The sequence below is a fragment of the Saimiri boliviensis genome, chromosome 14 (assembly GCF_048565385.1).
Source record: "Saimiri boliviensis isolate mSaiBol1 chromosome 14, mSaiBol1.pri, whole genome shotgun sequence".
Classification (NCBI taxonomy): domain Eukaryota; kingdom Metazoa; phylum Chordata; class Mammalia; order Primates; family Cebidae; genus Saimiri; species Saimiri boliviensis.
In genome coordinates this window covers 20,125,139-20,144,007 of record NC_133462.1, presented here as the reverse complement: position 1 = coordinate 20,144,007, position 18,869 = coordinate 20,125,139, and the positions used below count along the sequence as shown (strand labels likewise).

The 18,869-nt window shown below is 52.1% G+C and overlaps 1 protein-coding gene across 2 annotated transcripts; it reads left to right on the top strand.

Moving 5' to 3' along the window:
• Positions 1 to 932: 932 nt before the first annotated feature.
• APLP1 (amyloid beta precursor like protein 1) lies at positions 933 to 11,781 on the top strand. 2 transcript variants are annotated; one of them, XM_039465789.2, is made up of 17 exons: positions 933 to 1,208; positions 2,094 to 2,237; positions 3,322 to 3,454; positions 3,676 to 3,788; positions 4,055 to 4,188; positions 4,301 to 4,485; positions 4,907 to 5,037; positions 5,724 to 5,798; positions 6,580 to 6,738; positions 6,817 to 6,945; positions 8,512 to 8,611; positions 9,715 to 9,822; positions 10,081 to 10,104; positions 10,581 to 10,651; positions 10,888 to 10,950; positions 11,072 to 11,215; positions 11,337 to 11,781. In XM_039465789.2, exons 1-17 carry the CDS (start codon positions 1,062 to 1,064, stop codon positions 11,433 to 11,435), a joined length of 1,959 nt encoding a protein of 652 aa, XP_039321723.1. In that variant the 5' UTR covers positions 933 to 1,061; the 3' UTR covers positions 11,436 to 11,781. The 2 variants fall into 2 exon arrangements, with proteins under 2 accessions (XP_039321723.1, XP_039321722.1); XM_039465788.2 differs by having other exon boundaries at positions 10,078 to 10,104.
• Positions 11,782 to 18,869: the final 7,088 nt, after the last annotated feature.

The window sequence follows — 18,869 nt, the reverse complement described above, 5'->3', positions numbered from 1 at the left end:
TGTGCCTGACCATGGGCTTATATACATCTTCACACACACACACACACACACACACACACACACACACACACACAAGCTGCAAACAGAAACAGACACACACATGGGCATGTATGCACAGACACACAAACAGATGTCCACACAGTTGCATACATGTGACAGGGCTGCCCCAGAGGTTCTGGAGAAGACAGAATACTACACTCTCATTAGAGGAGGCAAACAAGTGAGCCCTGAAGGGGGGCAGGGAAGGGGAGACTATGGGTAGGAAAATGACAATCCCCTGGTCCTTACAGCAAGGGTGGAGGTCCAGACCCTAATCCTGAGGCGCTGCATCCACAGTGGGCATGATGCTGGTGTCTGCTTAGGTGATCCTTAAAGAAAGGTCCTGGGGGCTGTGGTTCATGGATCCTTGAGCTAGGAGTTAAAGGTACACGCCCCTGGGACCCTTGGGAAGCAGAGCAGGAAGACTGAACTCCTGGGTCTGAGGGAGAATGTCCTGGGGGCTTGGTCTCTGGTCCTGAGAGAAGGAACCTAGTGCCCTGACTCCTGGATCTGAAAGAGGAGGGGACTGGGTCTCACCCTCCCCTGCTGCCTTCTTGATTGGGGACATTTTGGAGACCTGTATTCCTGAGCCCTTAACAGAGGAATTTACTGGGGTACGAGGGTCGCCGACGCTTGCATCCTTGGAGGACAAAACTGATTGTGTGTATCTGGGTCTAAGAGGGTGAAAGTCCTGCGAGATGGTTCAAAATCCACAACGGGCGGAGCCCGTAGCCGGACTCCTGGCTGAGCCCTTCAAGGGGCGGGACCCCTGGAATCTCGAGGGGCGGGGGCCTGGCGCAGGCTCCCGCCTGGGGTTCCCGAGCTGTTCCACTCTGTGCGGAGCCGCCACGCTATTGTCCTGGCCAGGAAGGCGGGGCCGGCGCGGGGCGGGGCTGGCGGCGCCGGCGCAGCCCGGGGGCGGCGGGAGGAGGAAGTGGCGGCGGTGGCTCTGGGAGCTCCTGTCACCGCTGGGGCCGGGCCGGGCGGGAGTGCAGGGGACGTGAGGGCGCAAGGGCCGGGACATGGGGCCCGCCAACCCCGCTGCTAGCTGTCTGGGTCGCCGCCGGGGCCAGCCGCCGCTGCCGCTGCTGCTGCCACTATTACTGCTGCTTCTGCGCGCGCATCCCGCCGTCGGGAGCCTGGCCGGTGGGAACCCCGGCGCGGCCGAGGTGAGGCCGGGCCGGGTCCTGGGGGATGGGGAAGGGGCGGGACCGGGCCTCTGGACGCCGGCGCGGACATGTCCAGGGCCGAAAGCGCGGTCTTTCCAGCCTGGTGGTCAGCCCCCAGGCGCCCCCCAAACGCATTTACGAACTCAGGGCTCCAGGCCCCAGCTCCCCCATCATCTGACGTCCCAGCCCCCTCCCACTCCGGGCATAGGAGCTGCTCTATTTACAGCCCTTGGTCCCAGAAGTCCAGCCCCTCTCCAGACCCAGGTGACTCGGCCCCAGCCCCCTCCCGCCTGGACATAGGACCCACCAAGCAGTGAGGCACTTAGATCCAAAAATCCAGACCCCTTGTATCCTCTGGACCCATATGGGGGGCCCTCGCAGCCTCCCAGGACCCAGGACTTCAGTCCTCCAGTCACCACCCACCCCAACCAGATGTAGCTCCCTAGTCCTCAAGGGCCTGGTGTCCAGGACTGCAGGCCCCTGAAGCCAGGCCTTGTCAGCTTTGCACCCTGCAACCGGAGCCTGAGCAGGGGATGGAGGGAGGAGGGGACAGAACGCCTGGGTTCTGGCCTCCTCCGCGATTCAGGTTTAACCCCTTCCGTCTCCAGCGCGACTGCACTGGGGTGGGGGCGGAGTCTGTCTCCGCGGCAACAAGGCCGAGAGAATCCCGGAGGACTCGGGTAGCGATAGCAACGGGAGAGCTGGGGCGCCCCCGCCCTACGGGAGCTGTTTCCCAGGGAACCGTGCCTCCATGGAGGCGGGTGTGCGATGCTTGGGGGGAGGTGGCTGGTTCTGGAGGTCTCGGTCCCAGGGAGTAAAGAACCAGAGGACCCTCGTGCCAACGTCCCCCGGGCCCTCACTGTCCCCTCCTCCACTTCCATCCAGGCCCCAGGGTCAGCCCAGGTGGCTGGACTATGCGGGCGCCCAACCCTTCACCGGGACCTGCGCACCGGCCGCTGGGAACCAGACCCACAGCGCTCTCGGCGCTGTCTCCGGGACCCGCAGCGCGTGCTGGAGTACTGCAGACAGGTGGGTGGGGCCGAGCGGGAGGGGCAGGGCTATCGGAAAGTGGGCCCCAAATGGGGCGGGGCCGCCCTTAGAAAGCTAGACTTGCAAAAGGCGTGGTCCAAGGTGCTGCACGATCTAAGGCGTGGGGACTGGGGGGCGTGGCCAACAAAGAGGCTCCGCTACGCCAGGGCAGGGAACCTGTTTTGAGATACTAAGTCAGGAAAGTGGGGAGAACCGCGAGATGGCTAGAGAAGTGGGGCTTAGCAATCTGGTGGTCTTCGTAAAAAGTAGAGGTGTAGTGGGGAGTGGCGAAAGGAGAGGCGGGGCTAAGATAAAAAGACCTTAAAGACCAGCAAGATGGGGAAAGAGGTGGAGCCCAATGAAAGCGCGGAGAGCTGGGAGGCGTGGCTATGAAAAGCCTGGACTCTGTAAAGGGAAGAGTTTTGGAGAGGCGGAACAGATAAAAAGGTGGGGCCCCAAAGGAGGGTGAGACCTGGGGAGACAAACCTGACTGCGGGGAGGAGTAACCAAAGAGGTGGGCTTAGACCGACCTTCGGAAAGAAACAGCACAGGAAAAGGGATAAGCCTTAAAGATGACGGGACTTTTAAAGGAAAACTGCTAGTGGGCGTGGCCAATGGGCACGAGGGGCTTGGATATCTAAGGCTGGTGCTTTGGAGAGGCAGGGTCGAGGAAGGCGATGTCCTCATGAATATTAGAGCCTTGAAAAGGGACCTGGCCAGGCGCGTTGGCTCACTCCTGTAATCGCAGCACTTTGGGAGGCTGAGTGGGGTGGATCACCTGAGCTCAGGAGTTCGAGACCACCCTGGCCAACATGGAGAAAACTCATCTCTACTAAAAATGCAAAAATTGGCCGAGCATGGTGGTGCGTGCCTGTAATCCCAGCTACGCAGGAGGCTGAGGCAGGAGAACCTCTTGAACCTGGGAGGTGGAAGTTGCAGTGAGCCGAGATTACACCATTGCACTCCAGCCTGGGTGACAAAAGCAAAAACTCCCTTTCAAAAAAAAAAAAGGACCTGGCCAGTGGAGAGGGGTGCCTGGCAGGGGCGGGGCAGTGGACTGATTGTTCCCACCTGATCCCCCCAGATGTACCCGGAGCTGCAGATTGCACGTGTAGAGCAGGCTACTCAGACCATCCCCATGGAGCACTGGTGCGGGGGTCCCCGGAGCGGCCACTGCGCCCACCCCCACCACCAGGTTGTGCCCTTCCACTGCCTGCGTGAGTCCATGTGGCTAGGGGTTGGGGTGGGCCGGGGGACACTGAGATGGGAGTTTCCGAGAGGCGAGGTTCTGAGCCCCTCTCTCAGGCCCACATTAAGGGGCTGGGAGCTTGTGTCCTAAGTGGGGCAGAGAAGCCTCTGAGGATAAAATATCTGGATTCTTAGGAGGGTGGGGTTGGTGGCTGTGGGAGGATCTCACCCTGGTGTCCCACGCTCCCAGCTGGTGAATTTGTGAGTGAGGCCCTGCTGGTGCCCGAAGGCTGCCGGTTCTTGCACCAGGAGCGCATGGACGAATGTGAGAGTTCAACCCGGAGGCATCAGGAGGCGCAGGAGGTCAGGACCTTGGCCCACCTGTCCCCTCCCCGCTAGAACCCAGGAGCCCGAGCCCCTAACACCCTCCTCCACCAGAACCAAGGAGTCTGGGCCACCAGCATCCTCTTCCCACTGGGATCTAGGAATTTCATGCCCCCAACCCCTTCCTCCAGAACCAGGAATCCAGGCTCCTAGCCTCATCAATCCCCTAGATCCAGGCAGCCTGGCTCCCCATCTACCCACCCCATACCCCACAATCTTGGCATCTGGGCCCACTCTTCCCACAGGCCTGCAGCTCCCAGGGCCTCATCCTGCACGGCTCGGGCATGCTTTTGCCCTGTGGCTCAGATCGGTTCCGTGGTGTGGAGTATGTGTGCTGTCCCCCTCCAGGGACCCCTGACCCATCTGGGACAGCAGTTGGGTGAGTGGGAGGGAACCCTCCATGCCCTTCCCAAGGTTCCTGAGGAAGGGGATGGCAGTCTGGGAGCCTCGGCCTGGGTTCTTACTGTCTGAGTCCTCTCCTGTTCCCTCAGTGACCCCTCCACCCGGTCCTGGCCCCCGGGGGGCAAAGCAGAGGGGGCTGAGGATGAGGAAGAGGAGGAATCTTTCCCGCAGCCAGTCGATGATTACTTCGTGGAGCCTCCGCAGGCTAAAGAGGAAGAGGAGGAGGAAAGGGTGCCACCTCCAAGCTCCCATACCCTTGCAGTGGTCAGCAAAGGTGAGACAGTCTCTGAACCCCTAGGCCTCTCCACCATGGAGGTAGAAGGATCTGGCAGAGTCTTGCTGGGGGTGTCTTTGGGAGGGACTAAGGGAAAGACCCAACTGAGGGGAAAAGATGGGAGTAGCTTTGGATAAAACAGAGGAAGAAGGGCTAACCTGGGGGTACTTGGGAGTAGAGGGGCCATTGGGTAGGTCCTGAGGATCATTTCAGGAAAGCTTACAAGATGGTGTAATAGATTCCTAAGTTTCGCAAGAACAGGCCCAGTCCAGAACTACATCTCCCAAAATGCCAGGCAGCAGCGATGGCCAAACTGGACACATGATGGTCTTTGGTGCACTCCAGGAAACATGGTTCTCTAAGTAGAAAAGGGGGCCTGGAGGTGGGCAGCAGACTGACCTCCTGATCCCTGGTCTTGTAGTCACTCCCACCCCAAGGCCCACAGATGGTGTGGATATTTACTTCGGCATGCCTGGGGAAATCAGTGAGCACGAGGGGTTCCTGAGGGCCAAGATGGACCTGGAGGAGCGTAGGATGCGCCAGATTAATGAGGTGATGATACCGGGGGCCCCAGGACCCACTACAGTACAGAGCTCCCTAAATACCAGGAAACTTCCAGAACACATTGATAGTACTTGCAAAGGCTCCCTAAGCCCCTTTGACTGTGAGCCCTCAACATCACCCCCTAACATGACCAGAGACCCATGGCCCATCTAGAATCCGACTGAGATGCCACCAGATTATATGGAGACTCTGGTCTATGGCACTCTTTCACTTTATTTTTTTGTTTTTTGAGTTGGAGTTTCACTCTTGTTGCCCAGGCTGGAGTGCAATGGCATGATCTTGGCTCATTGCAACTTCTGCCGCCTGGGTTCAAGTGATTCTCCTACCTCAGCCTCCCAAGTAGCTTGGACTACAGGTGCCCACCACCATGCCCAGCTAGTTTTTGTATTTTTAGTAGAGATGGAGTTTCACCACGTTGGCCAGGCTGGTTTTGAACTCCTGAACCAGGAGATCCGCCTGTCTTGACCTCCCAAAGTGCTGGGATTACAGGCGTGAGCTACCATGCCCAGCCTCTCTTTCACTTTAAATTCCTTCTAGATCTTCTCTCTCGGGAACCTAAGAACCACCGAGACTTAAGGGATCTGGGGCCTCTAAAAATCTTCTAGAGGGGTTGGGGGACTCACCAGGTGGATCAGGGTGGATTCTGGGATCCTGAAGCTCTGTTTCCCACGCAGGTGATGCGTGAATGGGCCATGGCTGACAACCAGTCCAAGAACCTGCCTAAAGCTGACAGACAGGCCCTGAATGAGGTAGGACAGCCCCAGGGGGGCCCTACTCGTGACCGTCCCCGACCTGGAGCATGCTCAGCTTCACGTGGTTCTGGCCGTGCCCTGCCCATCCAGTTCCACCCCTTCCCACTTATCTCTGCCCTTCCTGGCCCCACGCCTACATGTGGCTCTACTCCTCTTAAGCCACCATCTGACCTGACACTGCTCTACTCCTCCGATTGGCCATGTTTGGCCCATCTGCCCTTGACTTGCCTCTCAGGGCCGGCTCTAGAGTCCTGTACCAAGCCGGGGCCCCTGCAGATACAGCCAGAGCCTTCTTGGTCTCTCTTTGATGTATCATCTCTATCAGGCCCCGCCCCCGAACCTGGCTCTGCCTACTTGTCTCACCTCTCTCAACCTGACCTACCCCATGGAGACCCCACTCATGTTACCCCCATTAGCTGTTGGTTCCACCCTTATCATGTCATTTAGGTACAGCCTGTCTCCAGTTTGACCCTGACCCAGCCCAGAGCCCTGCAAGGCTTTGTCCCTTTCAGCTTAACATTGGCCAGTTCTGCTCCCAGACTGTTCCCACTCAATCTTACAGTTACACCCTCAGATTGGCTCCCACTGGGCCTGGTCCCACCTCCACTCTACCTGGCCCTGGAACCTACCCCTTCCAATCCCTACCCTTTGGTTCTGCCCAGGCCTGGACCCCTGGAATGACCCCCAACCCCATGTAACCCTGCCTTTCCAGGCTGTCTTTGGCCAGCCTTTGATCCATCTTCTCCTCTCCTGACCCTGTGCCCTACCCACTCCCCAGCACTTCCAGTCCATTCTGCAGACCCTGGAGGAGCAGGTGTCTGGTGAGCGACAGCGCCTGGTGGAGACTCATGCCACCCGTGTCATCGCCCTTATCAACGACCAGCGGCGAGCCGCCTTGGAGGGCTTCCTGGCGGCCCTGCAGGGAGATCCGCCTCAGGTGTGGGGACCGTGGGGGCAGAGAGCAGAGGGCGAGAAGGGTGAGGGCAGACCTGGGCAGCCTGTGTCCCTTCCTCAGGCGGATCGCGTCTTTATGGCCCTGCGGCGCTACCTGCGCGCGGAGCAGAAGGAGCAGAGGCACACGCTGCGCCACTACCAGCACGTGGCGGCCGTGGATCCAGAGAAGGCACAGCAGATGCGCTTCCAGGTGCTCAGATCCTTCCAGCTCCCGCACACGCAGCTATCCTCAGACCCCAGCACCTCAGGCTCTCTGCTCTTGTCCCTCAGACCCTCTTTCTGTCTCTTGGAGCCCTTCCTATCCCCCCGAATATCACTTCTCTGCCTCTTCCCAGTCCCTCAGCTCTACAGCTCTACTTCCTGACCCTGAAACATGGCCCCCGACACGCTGTGCCTTTGACCCCTATTTCTTGTCGGCTGGATTCCTACTTACCATCCCCTTGATCCTACATTCTGTTCCTTGGATTTTCACTGCCTTTCCCAGAATCCCTTTTTTTGTTTGTTTGTTTGTTTGTTTGAGGCAGGGTCTCACTCTGTTGCCCAGGCTGGAGTGCAGTTCACGATCTCAGCTCACTGCAACCTTCGCCTCCTGAATTTAAGTGATTCTCCTGCCTCAGCCTCCCGAGTAGCTGGGATTGCAGGTGCTCAGCACCACACCCAACTCACTTTTGTATTGGGTTGGTGCAAAAGTTATTGTGGTTTTTGCTATTGAAAGTGATAGCAAAAACCGCAATAACTTTTTTTTTTTTTTTTTGAGACAGTCTTGCTCTGTCGCCCAGGCTGGAGTGCAATGGCTTGATCTCTGCTCACCGCAGCCTCTGCCTCACAATTCTCCTGCCTCAGCCTCTACAGTAGCTGGGATTACAAGAGCCCACCACCACAACCACACCCAGCTAACTTTTTTGTTTTGTTTTGAGACAGAGTCTTGCTCTGTTGCCCAGGCTGGAGTGCAGTGGTGTGATCTCAGCTCACTGCAACCTCTACCTCCCAGGTTCAAGCGACTCTCCTGCCTCAGCCTCCTGAGTCGCTGAGATTACAGGTGCATGCCACCACATCTGGCTGAGTTTTGTATTTTTAGTAGAACGGGGTTTCACCATGTTGGCCAGGCTGCTCTCAAACTTGACCTCAGGTGATCCACCCTCGGCCCCCCAAAGTTCTGGGATTACAAGCATGAGCCACCACGCCTGGCCAGAAACCGCAATAATTTCCAATCCAATATTCTTAGTAGAGATAGGGTTTTGCCATGTCACTCAGGCTGGTCTTGAACTCCTGATTTCAGGTGATCCCGCTGCCTCTGCCTCCCAAAGTGCTGGGATTACAGGCGTGAGCTACCGTGCCCAGCCGAGAATCCCCTTCTTGTTCCTCGAAGGAACTGTTCCTCAGCCTCCTTTCTCCATAACCCCACTTGTTTTCCCTGGAACCCCTGTTCTGTGCGCTCAGATTCAAATTCCCCTTTTCTGGATGTTTTCTTGCTCTTAAACTGCAAATCTTGCCTTGAACCACATAATTTCTATATGACCCTCCAATCCTCAATCCCTGTCTCTAGAATCCCCTCAAACCCCACTTTCTGTTCCTTGGACTTCATTCTTCAATTTCCTTTTCCTGTGGCCCAGTTCCTGACCCTTATACCATACTTCCTGTCCCTTATATGTGCTGCTTTTCCTCGGCTGCTATTGAATTCGTCCTTCCTACTGCCTCAGTTTCCTCATCTCCAGCCTGCATCCTCAGCTCATCCTTCATGTCCACTTGCCCACAGGTGCAGACCCACCTTCAAGTGATTGAGGAGAGGGTGAATCAGAGCCTGGGCCTGCTTGATCAGCACCCCCACCTGGCTCAGGAGCTGCGGCCCCAGATCCGTGAGTGCCTATTATCCCAGCCCCCATTCCCGATCTCTGAGGGCAGATCTTGATTCCTAAGTGTTGATCCCCCAGTTTCAGTTATTCCTCTGTAACAAACTAGCCTAGAACTTAGCCGTGAAAATCAACAACCATTTTTCTTTGTTCATGATTCTGCCATCTGGTCTGGGTTCAACAGAGTGGTTCTTCGGTGGTCTTGCCAGTGGTCAAGCATGCGGCTGTACTTAGCTAGCAGATCATCTAGGGGCTGGGAGTCTAGCACAAATGGGCCTCTCTCCCTCTCCAAGGAGGCGCAGGGCCTCTCTTCTCCATGGAGCCTCTTCATATGGTCTTACCAGCAGGGTAGCTGGATTTTCTACATAGTGATTCATGCTCTCTAAAACATCAAAGTGGAAGTTGCCAGGTCTTAAGGCTAGGGCCCACATTCTATTGGTTAAAGCAAGTTACAAACCCAGTCCAGATTCAAGGGAAGGAACCTATATTCATACCAGAAAGTGTGACCTACCGCAGCCCCCAGATCTGTTGTGGTTTCCTCCTGGATATCTGATACATAACCCTGATTCTCCTAGCATTTAAAAAAGCTATCATCTTGAGCTGGGCATGGTGCTCATGCCTATAATCCCAGCACTTTAGGAGGCCAAGGCAGGTAAATCACTTGAGGTTAGGAGTTCGAGACCAGCCTGGCCAACATGGTGAAGCCCCCATCTCTACTAAAAATACAAAAATTAGCCAGGCATGGTGGCAGGCACCTGCAGTCCCAGCTACTCAGGTGGCTGAGGCAGGAGAATTGCTGGAACCCAGGAGGCAGAGGTTGCAGTGAGCTGAGATCACACCATTGCACACCAGCCTGGGCAACAAGAGCAAAACTCTGTCTCAAAAAAAAAAAAAAAAAGCCAGCCATAATCTTGAAACTTCAGCCTCTATCCTTCCTGCCCGCTGTGCCTCCATCCAGCTCCCCACTTTCTCAGATCACACTTCTGGCTACCCCACACTTGGGGCTGACTCTGCTGTCTGCATGAACTCCCAATTGCTCTATTGTTAGGGTGCTCTTCACTCACCCCAGTGCTCACAACCTCTGCCACCTTTCTGCATGTCCCCCTCAGAGGAACTCCTCCACTCTGAACACCTGGGTCCCAGTGAATTGGAAGCCCCTGCCCCTGGGGGCAGCAGTGAGGACAAGGGTGGGCTGCAGTCTCCAGATTCCAAGGACGGTGAGTGAGCCTTCATATAGATGACCCCAGACACCGGGGAACAGGCACCCAGCCTAATTTCTAATCCCCTACAGTCTGAGGGTGTCTTTGCCACCACAGTGACTGGGAGAGGATGGGGAGGAATGTCTAAGGTTGTAGGGCCCCTGTAGGATTCCCAATCCTTCTTTTTGGTTCTGGGAGGATATTTCTCCACCTTTCTTTACTGATACCCTTCTCTCTTCACTGTTCTACTGCCTTGCTTCCTCTGGCTGCCAGCAGACACCCCCATGACCCTTCCAAAAGGTGAGTGTCTCAGAGTTGACCCCAGCCTCCAAATCCCACTGAATCCCTGAACCCAGAATGGAACAGGATTCATCCACTGGGAATCCCACACCCCCTGGGGTGGAGTCCTGTGTACTTTCCAACCCCCTCCCCTGGACCCTAAAGAATGAGATAGGTCCAGGCACTGGTGGCTCATCCCTGTAATCCCAGCACATTGGGAGGCCGAGGCAGGAGGATCCCTTGAGGCCAGGAGTTCGAGACCAGCCTGGGCAACATAATGATATCCTGTATCTACAAATAATTTTAAAGTTACCTGGGTGTGATGGGGCGTGTCTGTAGTCCCAGCTGCTCAGGAGGCTGACTTAGAAGGATCACTGGAGCCCAGGCAGTTGAGGCTCCAGTGAGCTGAGATTGCGCCACTGCACTCCAGCCTGGGTGGCAGAGTGAGACTCTGTCTCAAAAAAGAAAAAAAAGAATGAGATCAGACTGGGGGGTAGGGTCCACAGAACAGGATGCTGCATCCCCTGGGAAAGAGAAGATGTCCCCGCTGGAACAGTATGGGCGAAAGGTAAGTTAGTCAGGACTGTGGGCTCCCAAAGGGGAAGAAGATGGGGCTGTATGCGGCTGGGTCTGAGGGAGGAGATGCTGGGGGCTTGGATTCCTTGTCCCGAGGGAAGAGGGAGCTGAGGACATGCACTTTGAGATGCTAGAAAATGAGAAGGATAGGGGATGTCCTCTTGGGCCCCTGGGGAGGAGGAGGCAGGGGCCAGACTTCTGGGTCCTTGACACCTCCTGCTCCCCCAGGTGAATGCGTCTGTTCCAAGGGGTTTCCCTTTCCACTCATCGGAGATTCAGAGGGATGAACTGGTAAGAGGAGGGATAGCTGGGTACCTAGGGGAAAAGGGCAGAGATCAGTGGCCAGGCTGTGACACCCAAAGCCACACAGGACCCTCAAAGATGCCCTCTGCCTCATCTCCTCTCCCCGCAGGCACCAGCTGGGACAGGCGTGTCCCGTGAGGCTGTGTCGGGTCTGCTGATCATGGGAGCCGGCGGAGGCTCCCTCATCGTCCTCTCCATGCTGCTCCTGAGAAGGAAGAAGCCCTACGGGACTATCAGCCATGGTGTGGTGGAGGTGAGAACCACAAGGACTGCGTGTGGGAAAAGTTCCTGAGCCTGAGCATGCGCAAGCTGAGAGACCCTGCAGGCAGTCCCGCACCACACTGTCCTGTCCCTCCCCTCCCTGCCTGTTGCAGGTGGACCCCATGCTGACCCTGGAGGAGCAGCAGCTCCGCGAACTGCAGCGACACGGCTATGAGAACCCCACCTACCGCTTCTTGGAGGAACGACCCTGACCCAAACCCCTTTACCCCTTCAGCCAAGCCCAGACCTCCCCTATTCCTGGAGCCCCATAAGCCCAACTCCCAGCCTAGGGCAGCAGGGAGTCTTGAAGCGATCATTTCACACCCTTTTGTGAGAGGGCTGGAAATTCTTATTTCTGCTTTTCAATTCCAAATTCCATCCTTAAGAAATTCCCCAATAGCCCCAGCAGCCTCCCCACATGGCACCTCCTGACCTTAATTTATTTTTTAATTCATGGCTCCTTAAGGTGACCGCCACCTTGGTCCTAGTGTCTGTTCCCTGGAATTCACCCTCTCATGTTTCCCTATTAACACCCCAATAAAGTCCTCTTCCCTACGAGGCCAGCCTGAGTCTCTGTGGAAGAATTAGTGTGTAATCGCAGCTGGACGGGGTATCATCGCCCCCTAGGCCCCTCTTGGCCTCTTTAAACGGGATGACAGAGCTTTAAATCTGCGCGGGGCCTGCAGGAAGGGCTGGGGCGCCCGGGGGCGGGGGGCGGTGCCCAGAGACCTGGGATCGGCCGCTGTCCGGGAGCTCTCCGCGGTGCTGAACTTGCTGCTCCTTTTAATTCTCTGTCTGCTGAGTACCAGAATGGACCCTGAAGAGGCTGGGTTCCAGTGAATTTCCCCTGCCATCTGCTCAGCCTCACACAATCACACGCAGCACCCACCCCAATCTTCAAGAGCCCTGTGAGAGACTATGAATCGTGAATCACCCTTTCCATTCCCCAAAGTCTTCATTTCTTCTTGGGGAGTCTATAGGAACCCTCCTGGAATGTGGAGATTCCAGTCACATGCCCCAGAAAGGGATATATGATGTCTGCACGTGCCAACTGAAATTCGTTTTATTTTCTCCCCCTACTGCTCGTATAAATAATGCAGAAGAGAAGAATTTCTTTTTTTTCTCACCCTTTTTTTTTTTTTTTTTTTTTTTTTTTTTCTTTTTTTGACAAAGTCTCACTTTGTTGCCCAGGCTGGAGTGCAGTGGTGCAGTCTCGGCTCACTGTAACCTCTGCCTCCCGGATTGAAGTGATTCTCGTGCCTTAGCCTACCGAGTAGCTAGGATTACAGGCACCCACTACCATGCCCGGCTAATTTTGTATTTTTGGTAGAGACCCCGTTGCACTCCAGCCTGGGCAATAAGAGCAAAACTCCATCTCAAAAAAAAAAAAAAAGTTAGAGATGGGGTCTTGTTATGTTACCCAGACTGGTCTCCAAGTCCAGGCCTCAAGTGATTCCCTCACCTCAGACTCCAAAGTAGCTGGAATTACAGGTATGCACCACGGTGCCCAGTATTGGAATTTATACCCTCACAGGTTCCATTATGCTGGCTGTAGTTGGCCCTCTACATCTGCTGTTATCTCTCTCAAGAGGGTTGTTAGGAGGATTAAAAGGGTTCATATTCGTGGGGATGTTATGACTGCACCTGCCACTTAGCAAGTATTTGTTAAATACATTTTAAGGCATTAGGGTGGCGAACACTCATGTGGTGTTCACCCTATGCCAGGCACTACTCTGACGGCTTTACATGCATTGGCACACTTAACCATTACTCAGGAGGCTGAGGCAAGAGGATTACTTGAGCCCAGCGGCTCAGGACTGTAGTGCACTATACCAATCGGGTGTCCACACTAACTTTGGCATCAATATGATGACCTCCTGGAAATGGAAACCGGCCCAGGAAATGGATCAGGCCAAGACTCCCATGCTGATCAATAGCGGGATAGCGCCTGTGAATAGCCATTGCACTTCAGCCTGGGCAACATAGAGATACCCTATTTAAAAAAAAAAAAAAAAATCCAAGTGATACCATTCACCTCCCAGACATTATAGATTTCTTTTTTTTTTTTTTTTTTTTTTTTTGCCACAGCTTCCCAGCAGATGGCAGTAACATGTCATGTTTTAATGTCAGTATCTCGCACAATTTTCTGACAGATGGCTTGAAGAAGGAGCATCTATTTCTAATTCTCCCAAAGGGCCTATGAGCTGGCTGTGGTTCCTCATAATATATAACTAGAAATATAGGTCGTGTATATTAAATATATACCTGGTAGATGTTAGAAGATGCTTCATGGTGCAGGTTGGATGCAATGCCAATTTCTGTAGAGAACTCAGTTTGCACCATCATTCTGATATTGGTTATATCTTTGGTTATACTCAGATGAGCCCAACAGGAATCCGTCATTAACACCACAGGCACCCACAGGGGTTGAAAGCTGCTTTTGTGTTTTCACAACCAAGAGTGATCAACATAGTAACAATAGGTAAGGAGCTCCAAGCAGGTGAAACAAGAAAAGTAAGGCTGTTTTGCTCAATAGGGTCAGTGTGTAAAATAAAGGTTTTTGTTCATTTGTTTGGTTGTTGTTTTGTTTTTGTCTGTTTGTTTTGAGGCAGAATTTCACTCTTGTTGCCGAGGCTGGAGTGCAATGTCGTGATGTCAGCTCACTGCAACCTCTGCCTCCTGGGTTCAAGCGATTCTCCTGCCTCAGCCTCCTGAGTAGCTGGGATTACAGGCATATGCCACCATGCCCTGCTAATTTTGTATTTTTAGTAGAGACCGGGTTTCTCCATGTTGATCAGGCTGGTCTCGAACTCCCGACTTCAGATTATCTGCCCACCTTGTCCTCCCAAAGTGCTGGGATTACAGGCATGAGCCACCACGCTTTGCCATAATGTTTATATTATAATGGCAATACTTGAGTATTTAATTTTAAAACATTGTTGTTATTCAAATTCCATCAGGAAAAATGCTTTTGCTGTTACTTATCTGATATTCTTGCACTCCTAAACCTTCTTTTCCCACTGAAGATGATCTTATTCTTCTTTTATTTTTTATTTTATTTATTTTTATTTATTCATTTTGAGACAGAGTCCTGCTCTGCCACTCAGGCCGGAATGCAGTGGTGCAACCTTGACTCACAGCGACCTCCACCTCCTACGTTCAAGGGACTCTCCTGCCTCAGCCTCCCAAATAATTGGGAGGGATTACAGGCTGCCACCACCGCACCCAGCTATTTTTGTATTTTTAGTAGAGACAGGGTTTCACCATTTTGGCCAGGCTGGTCTTGAACTCCTGACCTCAGGTGATCCACCTGTGTTGGCCTCCCAAAGTGTTCGGATTACAGGCATGAACTACCGTGCCTGGCCAATTTTTCTTAGAGTAATTCAGTTTCTGCCATGTGTAGTGGCTCATGCCTGTAATCCCAGTAATTTGGGAGACTGAGGTGGGAGGATTGCTTGAGTCCAGGAGTTCAAGACCAGCCTGGGCAACATAATGAGACACAGTCTTTACAAAAATAAAAACGAAATTAGCTAGACATGGTGGTGAGTGCCTGTAGTTCCAGTTACTCACAAGGCTGAAGTGGGGGAATTGCCTGAGGCTCAGAGGTCAAGGCTGCAGAGAGCCGAGGGTGACAGAGTGAGACCCTGCCTCAAAATAACAATAAGAAGAAGAAGAATATATGGCCAGGTGCGGTGGCACATGCCTCTAATCTCAGCACTTTGGGAGGCCAAGACAGGAGGATCCCTTGAGCCCAGGAGTTGGAGACCAGCCTGGGCAACATAGTGAGACCTCATATCTACAAAAAAAAAAAAAAAAGAAGAAGAAGAAGAAGAAGAAATTAGCCAGGTGTAGTGGCACACACCTGTGGTCCCAGGTTCTCAGGAGGCTGAAGTGGGAGGATCACTTGAGTCCAGGCAGGAGGTCAAGGCTGCAGTAAGCTGAGATTGCACCACTGTACTCCAGTCTGGATGATAGAGTGAGACCCTGTTCTTACTTAAAACAGTAACAACAAAGTTTCTAAGGGACATTTTATCGTGTTAGTGGGGTGGATGTGTGCACATGTGTATGTGGATACATGTCTTAGTTTGGGCTACTATAACAGAATGCCATGGACTGGGTGGCTTAAACGACACACATTTATTTCTCAGCCTCTAGGCTGAGAAGTCCAAGTTCAAGATGCCAGCAGCTCCAAAGTCTGAAGAGAGCCCTCTTCCTGGTTTGCAGATGGTCTTTGTTTTTTTTGTTGTTGTTTGTTTTGTTTTTTGTTTTGCTTTGCTTTGCTTTGTTTGAGACAAGGTTTTGTTCTGTCACCTGGCTGGAGTGCAGTGGTGCAATCATAGCTCACTGCAGCCTTGATCTCCCAGGCTTGGGCAATACTCCTGCCTTAGCTGGGTCCAGAGATGTGCACCATTACACCTAGCTATTTTGGTTGGTTTTTTGTTTTTTGTTTTTTGTTTGAGTAGAGACAGGGTTTCACTATGTTGCCCACGCTGGTCTCAAACTCCTGAGCTCAAGCTATCCTCCTACCCCGGCCTCCCAAAGTGTTGGGATTACAGGCGTGATCCAGTGTGCCCAGCCCACAATGGCCATCCTCTTTCTGCATCTTCATATGGCAGAGAGTAGAAAGCAGGAAAGCAAGCTCTCTCCCACCTCTTCTAACAAGGACATTAGTCCCATTCACGAGGGCTCCACCCTCATGACCTAACTACCCCCCAAATGCCCCATCTGCAAATACTACCCCACTGGGGCTTACGGTTTCAACAAATAAATTTTAGAGGGACATAAACATGCACTTCATAACAATACAAATTGACATAGACAGCATACGTGTCAACAAAACCTCAGATGTCCAGCCGGGTACAGTGGTTCAGGCCTGAAATCCCAGCACTTTGGGAGGCTGAGACGGGTGGATCACAAGGTCGAGAGTTCAAGACCAGCCTGGCCAAGATGGTGAAACTCTGTCTCTACTAAAAATACAAAAAAATTAGCCGGGCATGGTGGCAGATGCCTGTAACCCTACTTGGGAGGCTGAGGCAGGGGAATTGCATGAACCCAAGAGGCAGAGATTGTAGTGAGCCAAGGTTGCATCATTGAACTCTAGTCTGGGGACAGAGCAAGAAACCACCTCAAAAAAAAAAAAAAAGAAAAAAAGAAAAAACAAAACAAAAACCTCAGATGCCATCAGTGATAAGAAATAGCATTACTTTTGGTATCACAATAGGAAAAAAAGGCAAAGTATACACTAGGTCACACAATTGACTGTAAGATGATTTCAATTAAGTTATTCTGTATTTTTAATTTTTTTATTATTATTTATTTATTTATTTACTTAAAAACAGTGTCTCGCTCTGTCTCCCAGACTGAAGTGGAGTGCTGCAATCATGGTTCACTGCAGCCTCGAACTCCTGGGCTCAAGTGATCCTCTTGCCTCAGCCTCCAAAGTAGCTGGGACTGCAGGCGTACACCACCACAGACAGCTATTTTTTTTTTTTTTTTTTTTTTGTAGAGTAAGTGTCTTACAAGGTTACTGGTCTCAAATTCCCAGGCTCAAGCAATCCTCCCACCTCCGCCTTCAAAAGTACCGGAATACAGGCATAGGCATGAGCCACCACATCCATCTCAATTCAGTTCTGCTTAGTATCAATAAAATACTGTACATTTGTAGGACATTTTTCTGGACCTGCTGTCTGTGTGCGAATACACACAACAGCACATACATGCTGGTACAAGACAGCTGATATGAGCGACTTAACACCAGGAGCCCCTGATAACACCATCTTCCTTTCTTTCTTTTTTTTGAGACGGTTTCACTCCTGTTGCCCAGGCTGGAGTGCAATGGCACTCAACCTTGGCTCACTGCAACCTCTGCCTCCCGGGTTCAAGCGATTTTCCTAAGTAGCTGGAATTACAGGCATCCGCCACCACGCCTGGTTAATTTTTCGTAATTTTTTTTTTTTTTTTGAGGTGGAGTCTTGCTGTGTTGCCCAGGCTGGAGTGCAGAGGCGTGATCTCAGTTCCCTGCAACCTCCACCCCCAGGTTCAAGTGATTCTCCTGCCTCAGCCTCCAGAGTATCTGGGATTACAGGCACCTGCCACTACACCCCGCTAATTTTTGTATTTTTAGTAAAGATGGGGTTTCACCATGGACCTGGTTAGGCTGGTCTTGAATTCCCAATAGACCTCACTCAGCCTATCTATTACAGGTGTGAGCCAGTCATTTGTTAAATAGGCTGACCTCTCGCAGCTTATTTATTGCAGGTGTGAGCCAGTAATTTATTAAATAAATAGGCTGACCTCGCTCAGCCTATTTATTTCAGGTGTGAGCCAATAATTTATTAAATAAATAGGCTGACCTCGCTCATCGAAGGAGGGAACTAGAAAGAGAGAAGAATGCTGTAGATAGAGGGAGGACGCAGAGAGAGGAGCACATGAGTGATGGAGGGAGTTTAGATGGGGCTGTATTTCTACCACTAGGTATCTTTTGGAACTCACAGTTTTCAGAATCAAGCCCTCATTTTACATTTAGCTAGTTCTGGGGATTTCAGGGAAGTCTCAGAGGGCAAGAGAAAAGGAAGTTGTGATGGACCCTAGATAGCCAGTCCACAGAGTCTAACAAAACATGTATAAACTTGTGTAATCCTCAAATAATCATGTGTTTTTAAGAAGCAATCATTATTATTCCCACTTGAAAAATAAAAAACCAAGACTTAGAGGAGTTCAGTAACTTTTCCTAAAACCACTCTGTTACTAAGTAACTTTTCCTAAAACCACTCTGTTACTAAGGCTGGAAGTGGGCATGGGACTTGAAGTCAGCTCCATCTGACTCCACCATGCTGAACTGTCTTCAAGTTAAGGCCAATGGGTGTGATTTATTTTTTATTATGAATAAAAATAAATCTATTATTAACAATACATAGATTTATTAATAATATATTTTTATTAATAAATCTATTCATTCTAATTTATTGATTATTATTTTTGAGACAGAATGTCACCCAGGCTGGAGTGCAGTAGCACAATCTTGGTCACTGTAACCTCCACTCCCTGTGTTCAAGCAGGTCTCTTGCCTCAGCCTCCCGAGTAGCTGGGATTACAGGTGTGTGCCACCACCTTTGGCTAATTTTTGTATTTTTAGTAGAGACAGGGTTTTGCCACGTTGCTCAGGCTGGTCTCGAACTCCCGCCATCTAAGTGACTCACCCACCTCAGCCTCCCAAAGTGCTGGGATTACAGGTGTGAGCCACTGTGCCTGACCTATTCATTCTTGCTCCCATACTCATACCAGGCTAGGGGAATTTTTAAGAATTCTACAAGACAGTCCTGAGTCACAGTGTTGATCCCAACTCCATATGCTTGACAGAGACTGTAATTTGTGCTGCCCTCTAGAGGAAGTAGAGTAAAGGAACTGCCCAGAAGCTCCGGAACATAGAAGCTGCCTGTTCTAAGGTTCCAAGAGAAAGCAGCTGGGAGTAGCAGACCTCAAAATTCCGCTGCCAACAAGAACAACTGGTATGGGCTAGCCATGCCAGAAGCAATGATCAATATCCACTCTAGCAGTACCAGTCACAGCCAGCACCAGAGAACAGGAGGTGTCTATGAGAACTGCTCAGAAGTCTTTATCCCTCTCCAACCTACCAGTGAGTTATG